At 34.0% G+C, this 20,001-nt stretch overlaps 1 protein-coding gene across 1 annotated transcript in view; it reads left to right on the top strand.

Annotated features, from left to right (window-relative positions):
• SLF1 (SMC5-SMC6 complex localization factor 1) overlaps positions 1-9,711 on the top strand; it is a 58,338-nt gene extending 48,627 nt beyond the window's left edge. Inside the window, exons 16-21 of the mRNA XM_008532808.2 lie at positions 1,005-1,150; positions 2,403-2,566; positions 3,349-3,482; positions 5,413-5,505; positions 5,917-6,099; positions 8,707-9,711. Of these exons, the coding sequence (XP_008531030.1) occupies positions 1,005-1,150; positions 2,403-2,566; positions 3,349-3,482; positions 5,413-5,505; positions 5,917-6,099; positions 8,707-9,188 (1,202 nt within the window). The 3' untranslated portion in view covers positions 9,189-9,711. The remainder of the gene's footprint in view (positions 1-1,004; positions 1,151-2,402; positions 2,567-3,348; positions 3,483-5,412; positions 5,506-5,916; positions 6,100-8,706) is intronic.
• Positions 9,712-20,001: the final 10,290 nt, after the last annotated feature.

The following is a 20,001-nucleotide window of genomic DNA, read 5'->3' as shown; positions in this document are numbered from 1 at the left end:
GTAAATTACCCCTTTCTCATTTCCACTTGTTACAAATTGTATCTCTGTTGAGGCCAAATAATCTGAAAAGGATTATTTGAATTCAGCAATCATATGTCTGTGTGGGGCTAGGTGGATCTACTTAACATCTCGTGGAGCCATTTGCCCATGTGGCAGTCTGTCAAAAGCCAAGAACCTCGCGTCTCTTTAGTCAAGGCAGAGTTTCAAGGCAGAGTTTCTTCCTTAGCCTAGTTTATGTTTTGAGCCAGATAATTCTTTGTTGTTGGGGGCCCTCCTGTGAACTGTGAATTGTAAGATGTTTAGTAGCGTCTCTGTCTTTCGCTCACTGGATGCCAGTAGCACCTCCCTCCCCAGTTGTGACAACCGAAAATTGCTAAGGGTTCCCTGAGGCAAAATCCTCCCCTCTTAGTACATCGCTCCCCTTCCCCCACTTGCTATAGTAGAGTGAGTACAAACTTCTAAGGAAATCCTTATACATTTTCCCTCCTCTTTACCTTTCTTCCTCCTCTGGAGTGATAGGATTCATGGGTGTTGTCAGGGGAAAGCGTTTAATTTCTTTCTTCCTATCAGCTCAGGACTAATCACTGCAAATTAAATACATGTGTGCCCATTTAAAAACCAAGTACCCGTTTTCCAAAGACACAACTCCACTGAGGGAAGAGATCTTTAACATTAATTGGAAAGCATGGTGATAAAATCCATGTCTGTCTATTCGTATATCATCTGTCTATTCACGTGTGTATATATAATTTCAAGACTTTTATTTAAAATAATAAAAAGTAATGATTGTTTCAAATGTGAGAACATGTGCCATAAAAAATTTTTCTCTTGAAAGGAAAGAAATAGAAATATTATCTATTTTCTGTGATTTAAAATTATGTGGGTGAATCTTACTGGTGTAGTAATCGTCATTTCAATGAATAAAATCCACAGAGGAAATAGTCTAGGAAAGAAATTTTATAGGGTGTAGCAATAACTGTATTTACTTCTCTTGTTTTCTACAGACTTTTCTTCACAAGAATTAGAAATTTTCATTTGTTCCTTTTCCTCCTCCTGGCTTCAAATGTTTGTTGCAGAGGCAGTCTTTAAAAAGTTATGTTTACAGAGTTCCATCAGTATTTCTTCTGAGCCACTCTCTCTTCAGAAAATGGTAAGCACCACTCTATTCTAGTTCTTTTAATTTCTAAGAAGTGAGTTCATAAATTCAATTTAAAAATATTCTTAGTTATTTCTAATAATTGGACAGAGTATATTAACCATAAATCTTTGAAATCTGTGTAATAGCAGGTATTTTCCTACCTCAAAAATGGAGTAATTAGTCAATAGAAATTTTAATTAGTTGAGAGTGATTAAGGATTAATAACAGGAAAATAGTACAAGAATCTTTTTTTTCTGGTCACTTGCCACAGAACATAAGATTGTTGTTTTGGAAAATCGTAGATCCAAAAAAATTCTACATAGTATTTAATGGTATTTAAAAAGCAAACTTTGCAAATGATGCCAAAGGTTATTCCTTTTTATCCTATGTATACACACATATAAGCTGCATTTGATCCAAGATTTTCCAGTTTTATCTTGGCTATCTTTAGCTATTATTAATATCTAATATCTCCAGCAATTTCTTCAACAAATGAGAAATATCTTGTTAATTGGTCAGACTGGGCAAATACTGTTTTGCAGCAATCCTGTCTTTAACAACATTTTTTTTTTAAAGATTGGCATCTGAGCTAACAACTGTTGCCAATCTTCTTCTTTTTTTTTTCCTGCTTTTTTCTCCCCAAATCCCCCCAGCACATAGTTGTGTATTTTCAGTTGAAGGCCCTTTTAGTTGTGGTACGTGGGATGCTGCCTCAACGTGGCCTGATGAGTGGTGCCATGTCTGTGCCCAGGATCCGAACCAGCGAAACGCTGGGCCGCGGGAAGCGGAGCACGTGAACTTAACCACTCGGCCACAGGGCTGGCCCCTTTAACAACTTTTGCACTCCTTATTCCATTTATTCCAGACATGTTTTCTGTTAAACGAAGGCATTACCAAAATGGAAATGACAAATTACCAATTGTACATAAACCATAAGTATTAAAAATATGCAAATGAATTATAACAAGTTGGCCATAAGACTAATCAAAAGAACTTTCCTAAATGAGCATCAAGATTGAATTCAAAAAAATAATTATTTTCAAGAAGGTATTTTTCTTCTTGTGTGTGTCATATTGACTTAATGACATGGAACTAGCAGCTTTCTTAATATTTTAGCATGTTCAGATGAGATAGGGTGACAACCATAGGGGTGAAACCAAGAAAATATAACTAAATTTAATGGTGAAATGAATCAAGTAATTTCTTTTTACTGCTTTCCAGGTCTTTGTAGTTGAAAAAGCAATATAATGTTATTTTGCAACAGGTGTATTCCTATTTGCCAGCTTTGGGGAAGACTGGTGTGCTTGGGACTGGAAGGATGCAGATATCAAAGAAAATAGGACAGCGACCTTGCTTAGAATCTCAGAGGGCCTTACTAATGCTGAATGGAGCTAAACAGAAACAAGTCGAAGGGCTGCCAGAGTTACCGTAAGTGATGCTTGTGTACCAACTATGTTTTGTTTTCAAGTACAACTCTTTTTCTGACACATTTCTTGAACTTTTTGCTTATCTTTGATGTTGTCTGAATTATGCCAATTAGGAAAGAGCTCAGTTTTATACCTGTTAATATACAAGATCAACATTTGTGCTTTCTATAAATCGAGGTATGTACTTTCTTTCTATTAAGATGAAGTGGTTTCAAAAATAAATAAAACAGTCATCAAATTATTGTTCCACACAATTTTTGCCCTGTGGTTTAAATTACTACTTGTATATAATAAAGATGGGATTTTGGAATACATGGTCATGTGAGATACTCTGAATTGTTATAATAGTTTCCCCGAGTGAGAAAAAGTATGCTATAGTTTTTCCTCTAAAAGTATTGTATATAAAACTCAGAAAACCTGAAATGTTTTTAGGAAGAAGAGAATAGAATCAATATGAAAATAAGAATGGGGAGCAGGGGCCTGTATTTTGATCTTATTAGCACTTTGCTTTGTTCTTTCTACCCATTATAGTTTACTTGGTCTCTTCCTCTACCTGACATTCCGTATTCATAAACTTTTCAGTGGGGGTGTGAGGTTAATAAAATGAAAATTAATGTGTTAAAATTTGTTTCTGTACAGTTGAAATAAATATAAAATAGAAAGCAGTAAAGATTTGAATGAATAAAGGGGTTTAAATTAAAAAAAGGCTAGATTTTTAAAAACACGTATGCTAGCATGTCTCGGTGAAAAATAAGCTTTCCTTATTTCTTACTTTCTTTTCAGAGAGCTGAACCTTGCTAAATGTTCCTCATCATTAAAAAGATTGAAAAAGAAGTCAGAAGGAGAATTGTCCTGTTCCAAGGAGAATTGCCCCTCTTTAGTTCCAAAGATGAATTTTCACAAGACTAATTTAAAAGGTATTCCAAGTATCTAAATTCATTTATGCTAGGAACTTTTCATGGTCGTGGTCAGTATTTGCAAGTTTTACATAGTGGCCCTGATGAATACTTGAACTTAAATATTGGACTTGGTCCAGGAAATACCTTCCTGGATAGCATATTATTTTTTTGAACTGTCATTTATACAAAAAAGTGACTGTTGAATACCAAGTGTAATAGAGTATTCCTCCCCTTCTTTTCTCCCCCTGCCTCTCCAGATCTTAACCACAGTGTGTGGCTCACATTTAGCTCATTCCAGACTTGCCCACCTTACTTTTCTATTCTACCTCAGCCTATGCTGCTTAGGATCAGTGTCTTCTGATTTGAAAGTATAATTCAGTCTTCATCTCTTTCAGTCCTAGACATTTTGTGAACAAAGAATGAGGAGTAGGCTATGTTACATAGCTGTGTTAAGCATATGGACTCTTTTCTTCCAGGCAAGGAGCCCAGACTATGAAATGTGTTTGGCTTTTGGTTCTAACTATACTGGAACCTAAGTACCTAAAGGATGGAGTAACAAGAATAGCGTTGTACTAATTCACTCCAGCACCTCTTTTATCTAGGCACCTCTTAACTTGCAAGTATAAGTTACCTTCCCTCAGTCTATACCTGGCCAAACTAAATTGCTGAGTCTCTTGTTTATGAGCTGTATTGTGTTTTTAAAACAAGTATTATCATTATGACACCAATGGAAACAGTAACTGAAGCTCTTATAATCTTTCAACGTAAGTTCATAATTGCATATCACAAATTCAAAATAACTGCCCATTTGGCTCAAAATGTGAAAAATGTATTAAATGAGAAGTCAAGTATTAACTTCACAAAATAATGTCCTTTTTCTTTTTTTATTGTGTCAGAAAGTAAAATGAATATGAAGGACTTTAGGTTGAACAGCAGAAGGAACTGGGAGGCAGGAAGAGAATTGAGAAATAGTAAAGAAAAACTTCAAAAGCTTTTCATTGCATGTAAAACAAATGTTTTGGTGGAAGTTATAGAGATAGTCTGTAAAACTGAACACTATAAAAATGTGCTACTTTGTATTTTATAGCTTAAGAAAGAGTTTCAGTATTTCATTTGTTTTCTAAGCAATCGCTTATTATGTTTTTTTAAATTCCCCTTACATCAAATTATCACATATTTTATTAATCTTTGTTACAACAGAGATGGATATAGACAATTTTAGCCCGCAGGCACTAATTGCATCTCTCCTAGAAAAAAACTTTGCCGTTCTATTTGTCACTCTTGTTCAGCTTTAAATGGTACTAGGGATTTTTTTCATGTGCGTGTGTGTGTGTGTGTGTGTGTGTGTGTGTGTGTGTTTATGTTAAGATTCCCCCATTTCTCCTTCTCCGTGCTGCTGTAGCCAAGCCAGACAGCCTATTGAGAAGCAGCAAACCATCTGTTAATGGATTTGAAGTTCTGAATTATACTTGACTGTGTAGAAGCACTCGTGCTTAGCCAGAAACATTCATTTGAATTAAGCTATAAATGCTGTATAAAAAAGAGCCATACATTTAATGTAGGTTCATGAATAAATTTGAGAGAGGGCAATTGCACTCTAAACTTTTATTGCTGCAAAACCCAGTATTTTTGGTGTTCTCTGATCATTTGGGGGTTTTATAGCAGGACTGAAGCTTTAAACCTTGAACTAGGGGAAGACAATGCCTGTGTTAAACCTTTTGCAGTAGAATTTCATTACTGAATTGCTGATAGAACAGAAGCTCTGTGGATTGGTGGGGTTGTGCTCCCCATTTTTTTTTTATGTGAGAGATGCTTAAACCAGTCAAAAGGAAAACTCAATAAATAATTTTCTGGCATGGGGCCCGATCTCCTAGTTCATGCCCTTTGATTATTTTCTTTAGTTGATATCTTGTGTTCTCTGGAATAATCTATTAATTTTTTATGGCAGGAGAAACAGCCCTCCACAGAGCTTGCATAAATAACCAAGTGGAGAAATTGATTCTTCTTCTCTCTTTGCCAGGAATAGACATCAATGTTAAAGGTAAGTTCTAAATCTTTGTGGTCTAATCCAATGTGTTAATATTTGTGGTATTAAGTAGTTTTTTGTCAACATTAAGAAAAATCATTTAAGTATATTTGCCTAACATATCTTTAAAATATTGCCAGTAGCAAAACCAAGAAATTCATCATATATTGATTTGTTAATAATGCAGAAACATTTTTTGGGGTTCATATTTTTATCAGGTCCCAACATCAATATTTTTTAAATGTTTTAATTTGTTTTTCTTACAATTAGAAATACGATTGCACCCTTGGCGTTTTCGTCACAGCATTCTATTTATGTATGAGGCACCTAAGAAAGTCACACTGATAAGGGAAGCAGAATATCAATACCTCGCTACCAAAAGTCCTACTTTTGCTGTTTTAAAACTTGCCTTGATTTCTAATTTAGACAATGCTGGCTGGACGCCTTTGCATGAAGCTTGTAACTATGGCAACACAGTGTGTGTCCAGGAAATTTTGCAACGTTGTCCAGAGGTAGATCTGCTCACTCAAGTGGACGGGGTGACTCCTTTGCATGATGCACTGTCAAACGGACATGTAGAAATTGGCAAGCTGCTACTCCAGCATGGGGGTGAGTGCATTTATGCTAAACGGGTTTTGATAAATTATCCAGTTTTTTGATGAATCCCTCAGAGGTAGATACCGTTTTATATTTCAGATCTGTAAGGCAAGAAGCTTTTATTTCATATTAATGAAAAAATAAAGATTAAAACGTCTTCAAGAATGTAAGAACCTTTTATTTAGTAGGGATAAAAGCCTGTTCATAATATGTATTTATTTATTTGTTATATTATTAAGCCTATTTAAGTTTGTTTATGAGAAGTATTTTGAATTGGGTGTGTTGGTTTTTAATATTAATCCTTTTACTTAAAGGGTGTAATGTCTTTGTGAACCAGGCATTTCTGAAAGCTTATTAATAAATGAATGTAAATGTTCAATTGTTATTACTTGGATTTTTCATTCTTGTTTCATTTCCTGTATATAACTGCTAACTCGATTAATCTTTTTTTAATGAGTCATTTCTTTACAGACTATAAAAAAGATATCCTAGAATATCTTTTCTTCATTCACATTTTGCAGTCAATTAAGTTAAAGTAGGAGAATTTTCAAATGGTGATAACTATTGTGCAGGGGTTTTGTGATAGAGGTAATTTGGGCTTAACATTCATCTACTGCTTTTTTCTGCTGATTTTTGATCTCTGCTTTCAGAAAGCACCCCTCCTTCAGTGACATTCTTCTTTTATCTGAACTGAATAATAAAAATTTTACATCAAAATGTTCAAAACTGATTTGTGTTTTAAGAGAAAAACAAAGGAAAACTGTTGACTATCTTATAATGCAGAAATAAAGATTTGCATAAATTTCCTGTTACTTTTATTTGTGCTAATTTTAACTTGAAATTTAAAATGACTTTCTCTTATAATTAAAGCTATTTGATTCTGCATGAAAATAAAAAGCATATTTTCTTTAGTTGTCTTTTTACTATATGCCTATCTAAGAAAGGCTATATAGCATGGTAGCTTAAGACCTTTGGTTATTTATAGTCTTCTCCTGCCCCCTAAAGGCCTTAGTGTGTCTGTTTTACTGACATCATTTCTTATCACTGTATTTTTCAGTTCTTCTGCTTTTTTTTTTTACTTTTATATATTTACTAAACCATAATGTTCGGTCTCCTGTTTTATTTTTCTACTCAACCATGTATCTAACATTCCAAGCCAATACTTGCCCTTGCTTCAAATGGTCTAAGTGATTATTGTGTTAAGTACAACTCTTCAGAAAAGAGCGGCATTATACTAACCAATGTGAATTTTTCTAGGGCTTTTGGTAAAGAGTAGTAAATGGATGAGTTCCTTATCCTAAGAGAGGAAATCTCCTTGTACTTGCATTTATCAAAGTCCATTGACAATCATACAGACTTATCATTGCCTTAGTCATACTCTGAGTTTGGACCTGTCAAATGGCTTGACATCATTATTGTAGTAACTACATTATCTCTTCGTTGTGAGTCACTCAGTCTTGAGATCAATAATTTGAAGAATTTATTTATGTCTCTAAAACCTTTGTTTATTTTCGGTATCTTATGTCCATAATTTTCTTATTTTCTTTTTAACAGGAGTAACTTGGAACATGTTTTTGAAATATCAACATAATGTAAAGAAACGTAATTTTGATTTAGACTTCTCTTTTTTCCATAAATTGTACATTAATCACATAACATCAGTGGTTCATCTTTTATATTTAAATACATTTTATATCTAGGCCACTACACATCTGATCAGATTCATAAGAGTTTTAGCAGCTATAATCTATTCTGTCTCTCTTGACAATATGATCTATGTCGTATAGTAGGATCTTTTGATTATGTCTGCTAGTACTAAAACCTTTATATCCCTTATAACATTTTTATGGCAAAGTGCATAAACAATTATAGGACTTGACTGACAGAGGTACAAAGTACTCCTGTACTTTGCTATGTGACCAAATACTGAGTCATTGTTGTTTTGCCCCTCCTACATCATCCTTTACTCCCTAGGGATAAACTCTATCTTCAGTACTTTCTAAGTAAGTGGTTAGATGGGTTTAGCTAGGATAGATGAATGAAATCTGAGTTTGACCCAGAACAGTTAACATTTAATTTTTTGTGAATCAGTTATCTGTCCTAAAAATTGAACATAAGCAAGGGTAAATGAAAAATGCATTCTGTTTCTGCAAGGTTTTGCAGTCCTTGAACTGCTACACTCGCCTGTCAGCACTGGAAGGGGCCGTACTCCTTCCTCTTGGTGATATTGGGAGATGTGTTTCAGACTCTTATACAGAATTTAAGATGAATACACTTTGTTAATTTCTTCCGGGAGCAATGAAATTCTTATTTCAAGATGACATTTTATAAAGTTTTAAAGTTTTTTTTCATTTATAATCATATATTATTTATTGAACTAGTGCCTGTACTTTTAGGCAAGTGTCTTTAGGCAATTGACTAGAATTTTGTTTTTTAAATGTACCTTTATTAGGCAGTCAATACATATAACCAGTTAATTATGTCAACATGAATTAGTACAAAACATGATTGTAAACAGAGCCCTGGATGCTTTGGGAAAAAATTTGAGAGAGAAAACAGCTGTTAAGCTGCCAAAATAAAAATATTTTACTCTTAACGTTTTGCATTTCTTTTTCACAGGCCCAGTGCTTTTACAGCAGAGGAACTCTAAAGGGGAATTGCCCTTGGATTATGTGCTCTCATCTCAAATCAAGGAAGAACTATTTGCTGTTACAAAAATAGAAGATACTGTGGAGAACTTTCATGCACAAGCAGAGAAACATTTTTACCACCAGCAACTTGAATTTGGCTCATTTTTACTTAGTAGGATGTTGCTAAATTTTTGTTCAATTTTCGATTTATCTTCAGAGTTTCTCTTAGCTTTCAAAGGGTTAACTCATCTAAATGAGCTGCTTATGGCTTGTAAGAATTGCAAGGAAACCACCAGTGCTCATACTGACTGGTTACTGGATCTTTATGCTAGAAATATAAAGACGTTGCAGAAGCTCCCAAATATTCTTAAGGAACTGCCTGACAATTTAAAAGTGTGTCCCGGGGTACACACTGAGGCCTTATTGGTGACGTTGGAAATGATGTGTCGGTCAGTCTCAGAGTTTTCATGATGATGCCAAAAAATATGAGTCAGCTTTCTAAACCTGCCCAGCTTGCTTTGGCATTTATTATGGACTTCATAGCTTATTAACAAATATTAATTAGATTTATTTATTGACAGAATATGCAGCCTTGCTAAATTTTAAAAGCACTTAAAGAACTTCTGCAAAACTGTGGTATAGACTCCTGTCTTTTTCCAGTGTATAGAATTTGACTCAAAAGTAAAAAGATAGTTCTGTTTGCTGTACATTGCTTTCATTAATCTTTACTATTAGTTTTGCTCTCACAGTGATATTATTTATCTATTTATATTGTACGTGTAAAAAGTTTTAATTTAAATATTTTTTCAAATCAAAACGTAATGTCCTCTATTCTAGGTGTTCCAGGTCTTAGAATCATGGCAAGGATATTCGTGCAAATGTGCACCTATGAACATGTAGCTCCTTGTTTTTTCTCTGTAGGCTGTTGAACTAAAATACTCATGTTAGTTTTGTGTGTTTCTAAAATAAACATTTCTAAAATTTACAATAATAATATTCTTTTGGTTTTTAAATGTAGTGAATGTGCAAAGTTTGACGCTTTGATCCCTTGATCTATTTTATTTTAGCAGTTCATGTACAAAGTGTATTTCTACTCCATGTAACCACTATGCTCTAAGTGAAAACATTCTGCTACATAATAAGTTTAATTAAATGTTAGGATTATAAGTGGCAACTAAGTAATAGATTTGAGATTTTCTAAAATCTTAAATGTACAGCTTGACTTTACAGAATAGTAACGTTTCAATTGGCAGCTTTTCCTATTAGCAATTTATAGTAAAACTAAAAGAAAGGATATGGATAATAACCATTTTTGAAATTTGAGTTGCTTCACTAGTGGGAATGAGTTACATTATGATTCAACTGGAAAAAAAACACTACAACTTCCATTTAGCTTTTAGGTAACTAAAGTGATGATCTCATAGCAATTAATCTACTAAAGAAGCACATTTTCGTTTTATCTTGAAAACAGATATTTTAACAAGTATACAAATGCAAAGTGTTTTATTGCTGGACTTATAAACTGAAAACTGCTACCTTAGGTATCAGCTCTGAATAAAATTAATGAAGGTTTTTTCTATATTTTTAAATCAGTAATTTTTTTACACATACTGTAAGAAATATTAGTTGTTTGTAGTTATCCTTCAAATGTGACATCCTACAAATCTCTTTTAATATTAATCTGCCAAAATATCAAAGAAATCATGACGTAGCGGAGATATCTAAAGAACATTGAAATACTTGTAGAGAGTAAAGTGCTTCCGTAGATGATGAAAAAGAGCGTTTTTATTCCAAAGAGTAGCCACTTTATACCTCACTTGTGAAGGCATCTGGAATAATGTTTGCTTGGTAAGCTAATATAACTTGAAAAACATAGACTTTGACATCAGACACATAGTTTCAAATCCTTGTCTAATTTCTTATTAACTAAATTACAAAGCAAATTCCATTTGAGCTTTGGTTTTCTTACCTGTCAAATGGAAGTAACATCAAGTATGTTTGTCATGATAGAATTAAGTTAGCATATCTCTTTATATGGCACTTAATAAATGTTGCTTCCTTCCTAGTCCTTCCCTCCTCTGTTTAGTTATAATGAATCATTTAAGTAAAGCAAGACAGTAATTGCTTAAGTTGGTGATAATTCTAACTTAATGAAATCATCAACATCATAGTTACACTACATGAGTTTTGCACTACTAAGAAAAAGTAGTTTTCTATATTAAATGTTCATAAGAAATATTCATTTAATTACAATCAGTATTAATATTTCATAAGTATTCTGTTTTCCAACTTCTACAAGCCATGATGATATGAAGTATTAAACACTCAAATATCATTGCGGTCTTTGCCTTTAAGAAGGTATTCTTAGAGTTTTGTGCTTCTTCAGACGTACAGCTTGGTAAACATAGGTTACTATGTTCTGTAGCCTAGTTAACAGTACCGATAAATGTATATGGGTTTAAACCTGCAATGAGAAACTTTAGTTCCAATATTATTTCTTATATGTTATTTTTAAAAACATAATAATGGCCTCAAATCTATATCTTATGGTAGAGGAAGTAGAAATTTTAATAAGCAAAATAAAATTCATAGTCTTTCTGAGTCCTAGGTTTTTAGTTATAGATGTCTCAGAGTTTCAGCAGCTGAAGACAGGACTGAGTAATGCTCTTCTTCATTGTACTTTGCCAGATTTCATATCATAGTTTAATGGAAATATTAAAAAAAAAAAGTCTGTAAGAGCCCTTCTTACAGTATAGATAAAGCTTGGAAGGAAATTTCTGAGCTAAAATTCAGCTTGTACATAATCCCCCAAAATATTTGGAATATAAAAGATTTAGAATGTTTACTGGCAGCTCCTTAGGAAGGACCTGTATGAAGTTAGAGTTTTCCAGCTTATTAGTTCTTCACTTCCCTATGCAGAATAAAATGGTCCAACTATATACATTTGCCATCATTTCATTAACTCCAAGATGACCGGAAAAACATTCATCCTCGTGTAAACCAAATGCCAAATGAGTCAGTGTTTTGAAGTCATTGTTCTTGAACTCCTATAATGTACCAAGGTGGTGTACAAGGTACAGGTGGTGGCTTAACTTGACAGGGGCTGACTACAACAAAAGAGGAAAAGCTTATAGTCTAGGAAGGTAAACTAGGGTTAAATATTGTTAGTTTGTTGTCTTCTGTTTGTTGAAAAAAATTAATTTCAGTTTTGTTTGTTTCTAAAATGTACAGTAATAATTGGTGTTCTGTTTTAGTTTTTAAATGTGAGTATTACAAGGGTCTGATAGTTTAATTCTTTGAGCAGTATGATTTTAGCAATTTTATTTTGGAGTGAATAGAATGTAGGGTGTGCTTTTGCAGTGTTTGTGAACCAGTACTCATTCCTAGGTGAACACAAATGCATTAATATTAGGATTCTTTATGTAAGCGCCAGGAAATGGTTGCTATTTTTGTTTATGCTGTTATAGAAAGTTAAACTAAATGAATCCCTTCACACGAAAAAGTTATTGGTGGAATGTGCAATCCATATGCCTTTACACACTTTTTCAGTTAAGTGATGAACTTGATGAGAGCCTGTCACTGTTGCTCCTTAATCAGTAGGAAGGGGTCATCTTTGAGTGACATGAGGCACTCTTTCCCTCAGGCATTTATCACGTAGCTTCCACACCAATCGCACCTCCTGCTGATGTGGAGCTTGCAAAATTCAGAATGATAATTGTTTTTATAACAAATGTGGATTGAGTTAGAAAGGTCAGTGGTGGCACTATTGGAATTAGGTTGTACCTGGTGATGTCAAAACTGGAGACATGGAATAATTAACTGTTTCTTTTAAATCAAATTATGTTAAAAAAAATTCACCTTGTTGGTTAAAGTGAATTGGGGTGGGAAGGGTATACTTTGGTGGTCATTTGCTCTGATATGGAATTAGAGATTATTAGACTATAAATTAATTAGAAAAGGTTGTGGTATTTTCTTACTTGGTTCCAAGCATACATCTTTCAAGGTACTGCAAATCCTAAAAGAAGGCCTTTTCAGGGGAAACAAACATAACATATTTTAACATCACTGTTAGATGTTTAAAAAAGTTTCCCCTTGTAAGTAAATGCTAATCTTCAAGAATGTCCAAAATATATTTAATTCATACTTCCAAGTTTATAAAAGCACCAGGCAACAAAGACCATAAACATCTTTGTTTCTTGAGACACATGAATTTATGTGACTTGTTGGGGTTGGCGGGGGGACATTCTATTAAATTATTTGAAAAAGAGGCTTGTTAATGACATTTACCAATCACAAATCCAAATGATTAGCTTTTTATCACAGAGGAATCTGCTATTTGGGAGCACCTTTGTGTTATAAGCAAAATTATGTTTTGTATATTTGATATATAAATAATTTCCAATATTTTGTATATTTGAATTCATTACCATAGGACTTTTTTTGTTTTTTAGTGTAGGTATATAGTTTTGGTTATAAATACACTTACACTGTGATTTTGTTTTTAAAAAACCTTGAAATACAACCCTTAGCGCTAGATAAAAGTGATTGATTTTTTTAATAATGTGGTCTTTGCACTGTTAAATATACATATTTTTTCTTTTTTAATACAAATATAGTAAACTCTGGGTTTTTAAAGTACTTGCTGAATTAAGATCCAGCAGTATTAAGTCAACCAAGTAACCAGTGATCAGTTACTATAAAAACAATATTTTTAATAAGTATATATTATTTATATATGTAATTTGTAATATGTAATATTACCCTTAACATAGATCAAAAAAATAAATAAAAGCATCTATAAATAGCTTTTTGCAATTAGAATTGAAATATTTCCTCCAAATGTTTTTGGTTTTTTTTTTTTATCATGGCCCTCAAATCTTTTTAGAATGTTGAACCCAGATTTGGTAAATTGCATCTCCTTCCTTTCAAAGGTATCTAAATTGGATCAAGTGAAAATTAATGCATAATGGGTGTTAAACGTTAGTAGGCTAACTACCTAGGAATGTATGATTTAGTTCTACCAAAAAATGGAAGTTTTAAAAAAACTGTTCTTAGCACTTCAAGCAGGTAAATTACACTGAACTGAAAATCTGAAAACTGAAAAGCTGGAATCCAGCTTTGAATTTACACCTATTATACTATCATTTATCTTAATAGTAGATGAACTAAAATTTCTAATGGTTCTCCATTCTTCTGTCCTCAAATGAAATAAATAGTCATGTTGAAAAAATCATTAATCTTAAAGTGGTGACAGATAAAAAGAATTTAGTTTGTTGTCAGTACTTTTCAACTTAAAGGTTAGGTCAGCAATGCTTTATGTCATGACACTGATGAATTTTTCTAATGACCAGAATGGTTTGATTTATAATAGTTTTTTGTTTTTGTTTTAAGGAATATATATATCTTGGGTATCTGACTTCATCTCAAAGATGCGTTTTTCTACTTTGCATTGTTTCTGTCTTACGACATAGAAACAAAATTACAGAGCAATAAGTAAAATTGGGTAAAATTATAATATGTATTTTAAAGAGCTTTCCATGAAATCTTAAAAGCAGAATTGTGAAGATGAAAATTGGACAAAGTGATAAGGGGAAAAATGGTTAGGAATCATTCTGGTTTAAAGGAATCAAAAGGATAAAGATTTCTAGATGCTGTTTAATATATTGTTAGTGGAGGTATAAAATAAGAGAAAAGGCACGTAGATCTCCTAATCTCAGGAATACACTGTGTGCTTGAAAATTTTGAATGATGTTCAATAAACTGGGGTCAAGATAAGTGTTTTACAGAAGGTTCTTTTAGTTGAAACTCTATCAAAAATAAAGAATAAAAATACCAGTTTTAATGGTATCATCAGGAATAAGCTATTTGGCAAGTAATATTCAGTCCTTTCTTCAAGATTAGGCAAATCTAGATTGCTCATTTCTTATTTTCCCGTGATTTCAGTTCTTTAACTCTTCAAAATACTTTTAAGTTTATACTCAGTCATGTTATTGGCAGAAATGGACTTAAAGAGAGGTTGAAAGACATTTATAAAAAGTGAGTGAACTGGTTCCCTCAACGCCATTTTTCCTGATTAATTTTAGTTCTTTCTTAAAAATAGAAACTATTTCAATGTAATTAAAAATTGTTCAAGTAAAATTACATAGGGAAAACATTGTAAGCAAATACATGGCTCAGTGGTTGTATTTGTGATAGAATTATGAATATTTCCTTTTCAGTTCAAGTTTGTGATTTGTATTTGTTTATATTATCATTAACCAATTTATTTTTAAAAGTAATGCTCCTGATATAAGAATCAGTCTTGAACTTTTTATAGCATTGTCTTATTTAAACTGGCTTCTTCTAGATTTTTATTTTATTTTATTTTTTTTTTAAAGATTTTATTTTTTTTCCTTTTTCTCCCCAAAGCCTCCTGGTACATAGTTGTATATTCTTCATTGTGGGTCCTTCTAGTTGTGGCATGTGGGACGCTGCCTCAGCGTGGTTTGATGAGCAGTGCCATGTCCGCGCCCAGGATTCGAACCAACGAAACACTGGGCCGCCTGCAGCGGAGCGCGCAAACTTAACCACTCGGCCACGGGGCCAGCCCCAAACTGGCTTCTTCTAGATTTTTAAATTATAAAGTACATTTTTAAAATGTCACTTTTCTTAAAGGTAGCATGTAATTAAACAGTATCATGTAATGCAGATCTCAAATAATAGCTTGCATTATAAGCCCCTCCTTTAAGAGTGAATCTGGCTTATTTTACTGATATGTTTCTCTTGTTTTCGTTTTAAGCCCCTTTAAGGTAGTGCCTCACCATGTTGGCTGGTGTCATTCATTACTCTTTAGTGGGATTTTTACTTTTCTCCCCCAATCCCTCCCAGTACATTGTTGTATATTTTAGCTGTGGGTCCTTCTACTTGTGGCATGTGGGACACTGCCACAGCATGGCCTGATGAGCGGTGCCATGTCCATGCCCAGGATCCAAACCGGGGAAACCCTGGGCCGTTGAAGCAGAGCGCGAGAACTTAACCACTCAGCCACGGGGGGCCGGCCCCTTTAGTGGGATTTTTAAATTGCTAAAGATCAAACTTCATGTAGATACCATGTGGAGTCGTGATAGCATATCTTCAGTATCAGCCTTTTCTGGTTGTGGAAGTATTCATGGAACTGAATAATTACTTGTTCTCTGATTTTTTTTTTTCAGGTTCAACACCAGAAAAGCAGGGTGAAACTATAAGATTAAATGATGACTACATTTATCAAAGACTGTACCTTAAATGCCTTTGAAGAGAGTTCACTACTATGTTATTAAATTGAGAATTTTTTTTCTTCTATTATCATAGATCTGGAGAAACTTTTCCTTTTACTGTAGATTTTATTATTTACAACATTAATGCGGATACAAGCAGCCAGCCATCTACTGAGAAAATTCTGAGTGAAAGTGTCTTGCTACTGTTCTCTAGGGCTTATTATTTTAAACTTCTATGAAGGCCAGGAAAATGGCTTCTTGTAAGGTGCTGTTTTAACTAGTATACTTCAAAATACAATACTTTAACAGTTTTATATAAATACACTGGATATCTACATCATAACTGCAATACACTGGAGAGTATCACATCAGTCTGGTTTTTGAGGGAGATTTCTCACCTGCTCGTCAGAGTTGTTTTCAGTCATGGAGGAGATCAAGTACATGTGCATTCTTTGTATTAGCATCATAATTGCCACAAGAATGGATGGGGTGTACCTGGTACCTCACCCTGTAAGAGTTAGTGTGCCTGACTCTTAGTTAACTGATCAAGTGCTGGTTGTTTCAGGATACCCTCAAAAGGTTTTTGTCTCATAGCTGAAAAAGCAATTTTTTCATCCTACAGGGAACTTTAAAAAGTGGTATTCAACAACTTCAAACAAATAAAATGGAACACCACATCTATTTTAAAACTGCTTATTCAAACATACGTGGTGTTTGATTTTACCAGGTGGGTTCCCATGTGCTTCAAAGACCCTGCTATGGTTTGCTAGTTCTGTGTGTTAATGGAATCTGCAGTTTGTAAGTGTTCCAGGACCAAAGGTAAAGGGTAGGTATACCATTTTATAAGGTTGGGTCAGAATTTGGGTTAGCTCCCTTCCCTATTATACAACAAAATCACAAATGTTATCCCTCTCTGTGTAATAGAAAATAGACACAAGTCGCTATCACATTTTTCTAAGAGTTTATTAGTTCTTGACATCGATAAATTCTTTTCCATGGTTTCAGTATTACAAGTTATATGCAGATTTTGACGTGTAATTGTCATAATCACTACTACATAAAGGAAGAATGTTTTGTGGGAATGATGTAGAGTTTACTTATAAGGTTTCCAGTTCTCTGAAAAGATCTCTGAACTTGGGACAAGTATTGGCATTTCCTTCCCCTCGCCTCTCTTCTATGGTCCAGCTGTCTCAGTTATTATGCTGGTCTGTTGTCTCAGGTGTGTCTCCCGTAACCAAGAGACAATTAAGAGTAGTTGCAGCCAGGTGTGCACCTTTTTCTATGCAGTTAGCATCTCCCCTAAACTTGTTACCATTTGAACTCTAGCAAAATAAAATGCCTCAAGTTGACTCGTGCCATTTTGAAGCCTGTCTTTGACTAGAAAAGTGGAACTGAGCCTTTCCTCACTAGTAGCAGTGAGAAGCCTACTGAGCCAGGATCCTGCATCTCCTCAGATGCATTCCTCCTGAGAAAATAAGAGGTGGTTCGCAGGTTCACTCATGGACTCTCAGGTGGGTCACTCCTTTTCTCTTTTGAAGGAGCACGGATGAATCTATAGCAGGGGAGAATTATGTTACAATTTTATTTTTGCTACAAACAAAAAAACTTTGGCACAGCTACTTACCTACTTCTGTTTTCCTTAATACGATTAAGCTTTCATCTTAATATAGTAATACTTAATTGACTAGAGCGGAACAGTGCATTTGGTTGCCTTTGTTTAAATGGCGTCATATAATTTTTCAGTGATATTTGGAGACAACCATCATATAAATAAAAAACCTGTCTACAAAAATACTGCTTGTGTATGTGATAGAAAATTTTGTTGTTAGTTTAGAATGTAAAGGAAGGAAGAGCTCAATAAATTGAAACTCATTTGAGACCGATTACATATTTGATTGTTTCACTTTTTTTGGTTCTTAACCCAGATCCCTTTGGAAAAGCACAGATATAATCATTAAATTCTAGCAAATATTTCACAGTGTTAGTTTCTACAGCATGTGACCACTTTAATAGTTTTTATTTGTATAGTGTTCTTACATAATGAAAGACTTTCCTTGCTGTTTCTGAAATCTGAGATTCAGCTGGAATACATCTTATGACGTGACTGCCACTGTCAAATGTAGAAACTGAGGCATGAGAGGTAATAGTTTCACCAAAAAAAAAGGATGTTTTATGTTTTTTTATTTTAGTGAGTTACACCAGTCATCCTGGGGAAGAGAATTATAATTGAAAGTAATGACACTATTGTAAGTATTCATTACATTATTTTTTATGTGGGTTTAATTCATACTTGATTGAGCAGTTAGAAAAGGCTGATTCTAGATACTCTCATCAAACAAATGAATAGGCATCTGTAAACACACACACATACACACACACTGATATTTAAATAAGCATTAATTTAATAATACCTGAGGATTTTGCAAGAAATGATGGTGCTCTTAACTTGTATTTCTGGAGCATCAACTTCCTTATATATATTTTTTTATTTTATTTTTTTGCTGAGGAAGATTCACCCTGAGCTAACATCCGTGCCAGTCTTCCTCTATTTCATATGTGGGTCACCACCACAGCGTGGCCACCAACTAGTGGTGTAGGTCTGTGTCCAGGAACCAAACCCAGGCTGCTATAGCGGAGTGCACCAAACTTAATCACTAGGGCACAGGGCCAGCCCCTGAACTGCCTTATATATTTTTTGGGTTTTTTTTAATACTAAGTACAAAACTCAAAAATAATACATTTAACAGGTATATATGTTGAAATTAAAGCCTCTGAATAAGACTTGCTAATACAAAAGTAGACTACTTTTACCACTAGAGACATTTGGATATTGAGATTGAAGTAGAAAAAAAGTTCCTATGGTCCCTGGATAAGACAGCTTACCTACTGAACTTTTCTTCACTTTTAAATACAAAATAAAATTCTATAAGAGATACTTTGAAAAACATATCAATTAAATTTTGCTCTCAGTAAACTTTAGCTCCAGATTTCATTGAATACATCATTGGTTTGACCATTGCCTATGACAGGGCAAGTCATAGTCGGCACTCAACAAATATATGACAAAGCAAAGTCATTTAAAGAATCTCTCAATTCAGATTATCCTAGTGCATAGAATGGTTCAAAAATAATTTGGAATCCGTACAGGAGCTATCAGTTTGAGTCTGTGGAACAGTACCAGAATGAACAGGAAGTGCTATGTTCTTTTTATAAATAAAAAACAAGTTTAAGGGGCCGGCCCAGTGGCATAGCAGTTAAGTTCACACATTCTGCTTTGGCGGCTGGGGGTTCGCCAGTTGGGGTCCCGGTGCGGACCTACACACTGCTTGTTAAGCCATGGTATGGCAGGTGTCCCACTTAAAAAGGAGGGGAAGATGGGCACAGATGTCAGCTCAGGGCCAGTCTTCCTCAACAAAAAGTGGAGGATTGGCAGCAGTTAGCTCAGGGCTACTCTTCCTCAAAAAAACAAAAACAAGTTTAAAATATGCATTTCTTATGAATTATCGCAATTAATGGCAATAATAGTAGTTTGGAATATGAATGACCTTCAAAAGATACTGAGGAATATATTTAATAGTTTACACAACTACTATGTTTAGCAGTCCAAATAGGTGTTAGAGTGACATCCAATCTCTTAAGGTATGCTTGATTTACAATGCAAATCTCTCAAAACTAAATCAAGATAAGCAGCTTTCAAAAGGCAGAATTGTGCCTACTTGAGAAGGGGAAAGAAACAGTTATAATTCTGTTAGAGACAATCCCTTGTTTTCAGCCTGTGAATGCAGTATTTCTAAAAGTAATGAAGATTCCTCTGCATATCACTTTAACACCTCAAGATACTTCTTACTCCTCTGTCAGCTTCACTGGATGCTCACCCCTCTAAAGGTACTGAGTTTTATATAACAACAGTCAAAGTTTCAGGGAGAGCCTTGTTTGTCCAAACCAAACCTGGGTTTTTTTAAGTGAAATGTCATTTATAAGAATATGCACACAATCCTCTATCACTCCTCTCTCAACCACCAAAAAAAAAAAAAAAAAAGGAGTACTGA

This window comes from Equus przewalskii, chromosome 13 (assembly GCF_037783145.1).
Source record: "Equus przewalskii isolate Varuska chromosome 13, EquPr2, whole genome shotgun sequence".
Classification (NCBI taxonomy): Eukaryota; Metazoa; Chordata; class Mammalia; order Perissodactyla; family Equidae; genus Equus; species Equus przewalskii.
This window is presented reverse-complemented; position numbering and strand designations above follow the sequence as displayed.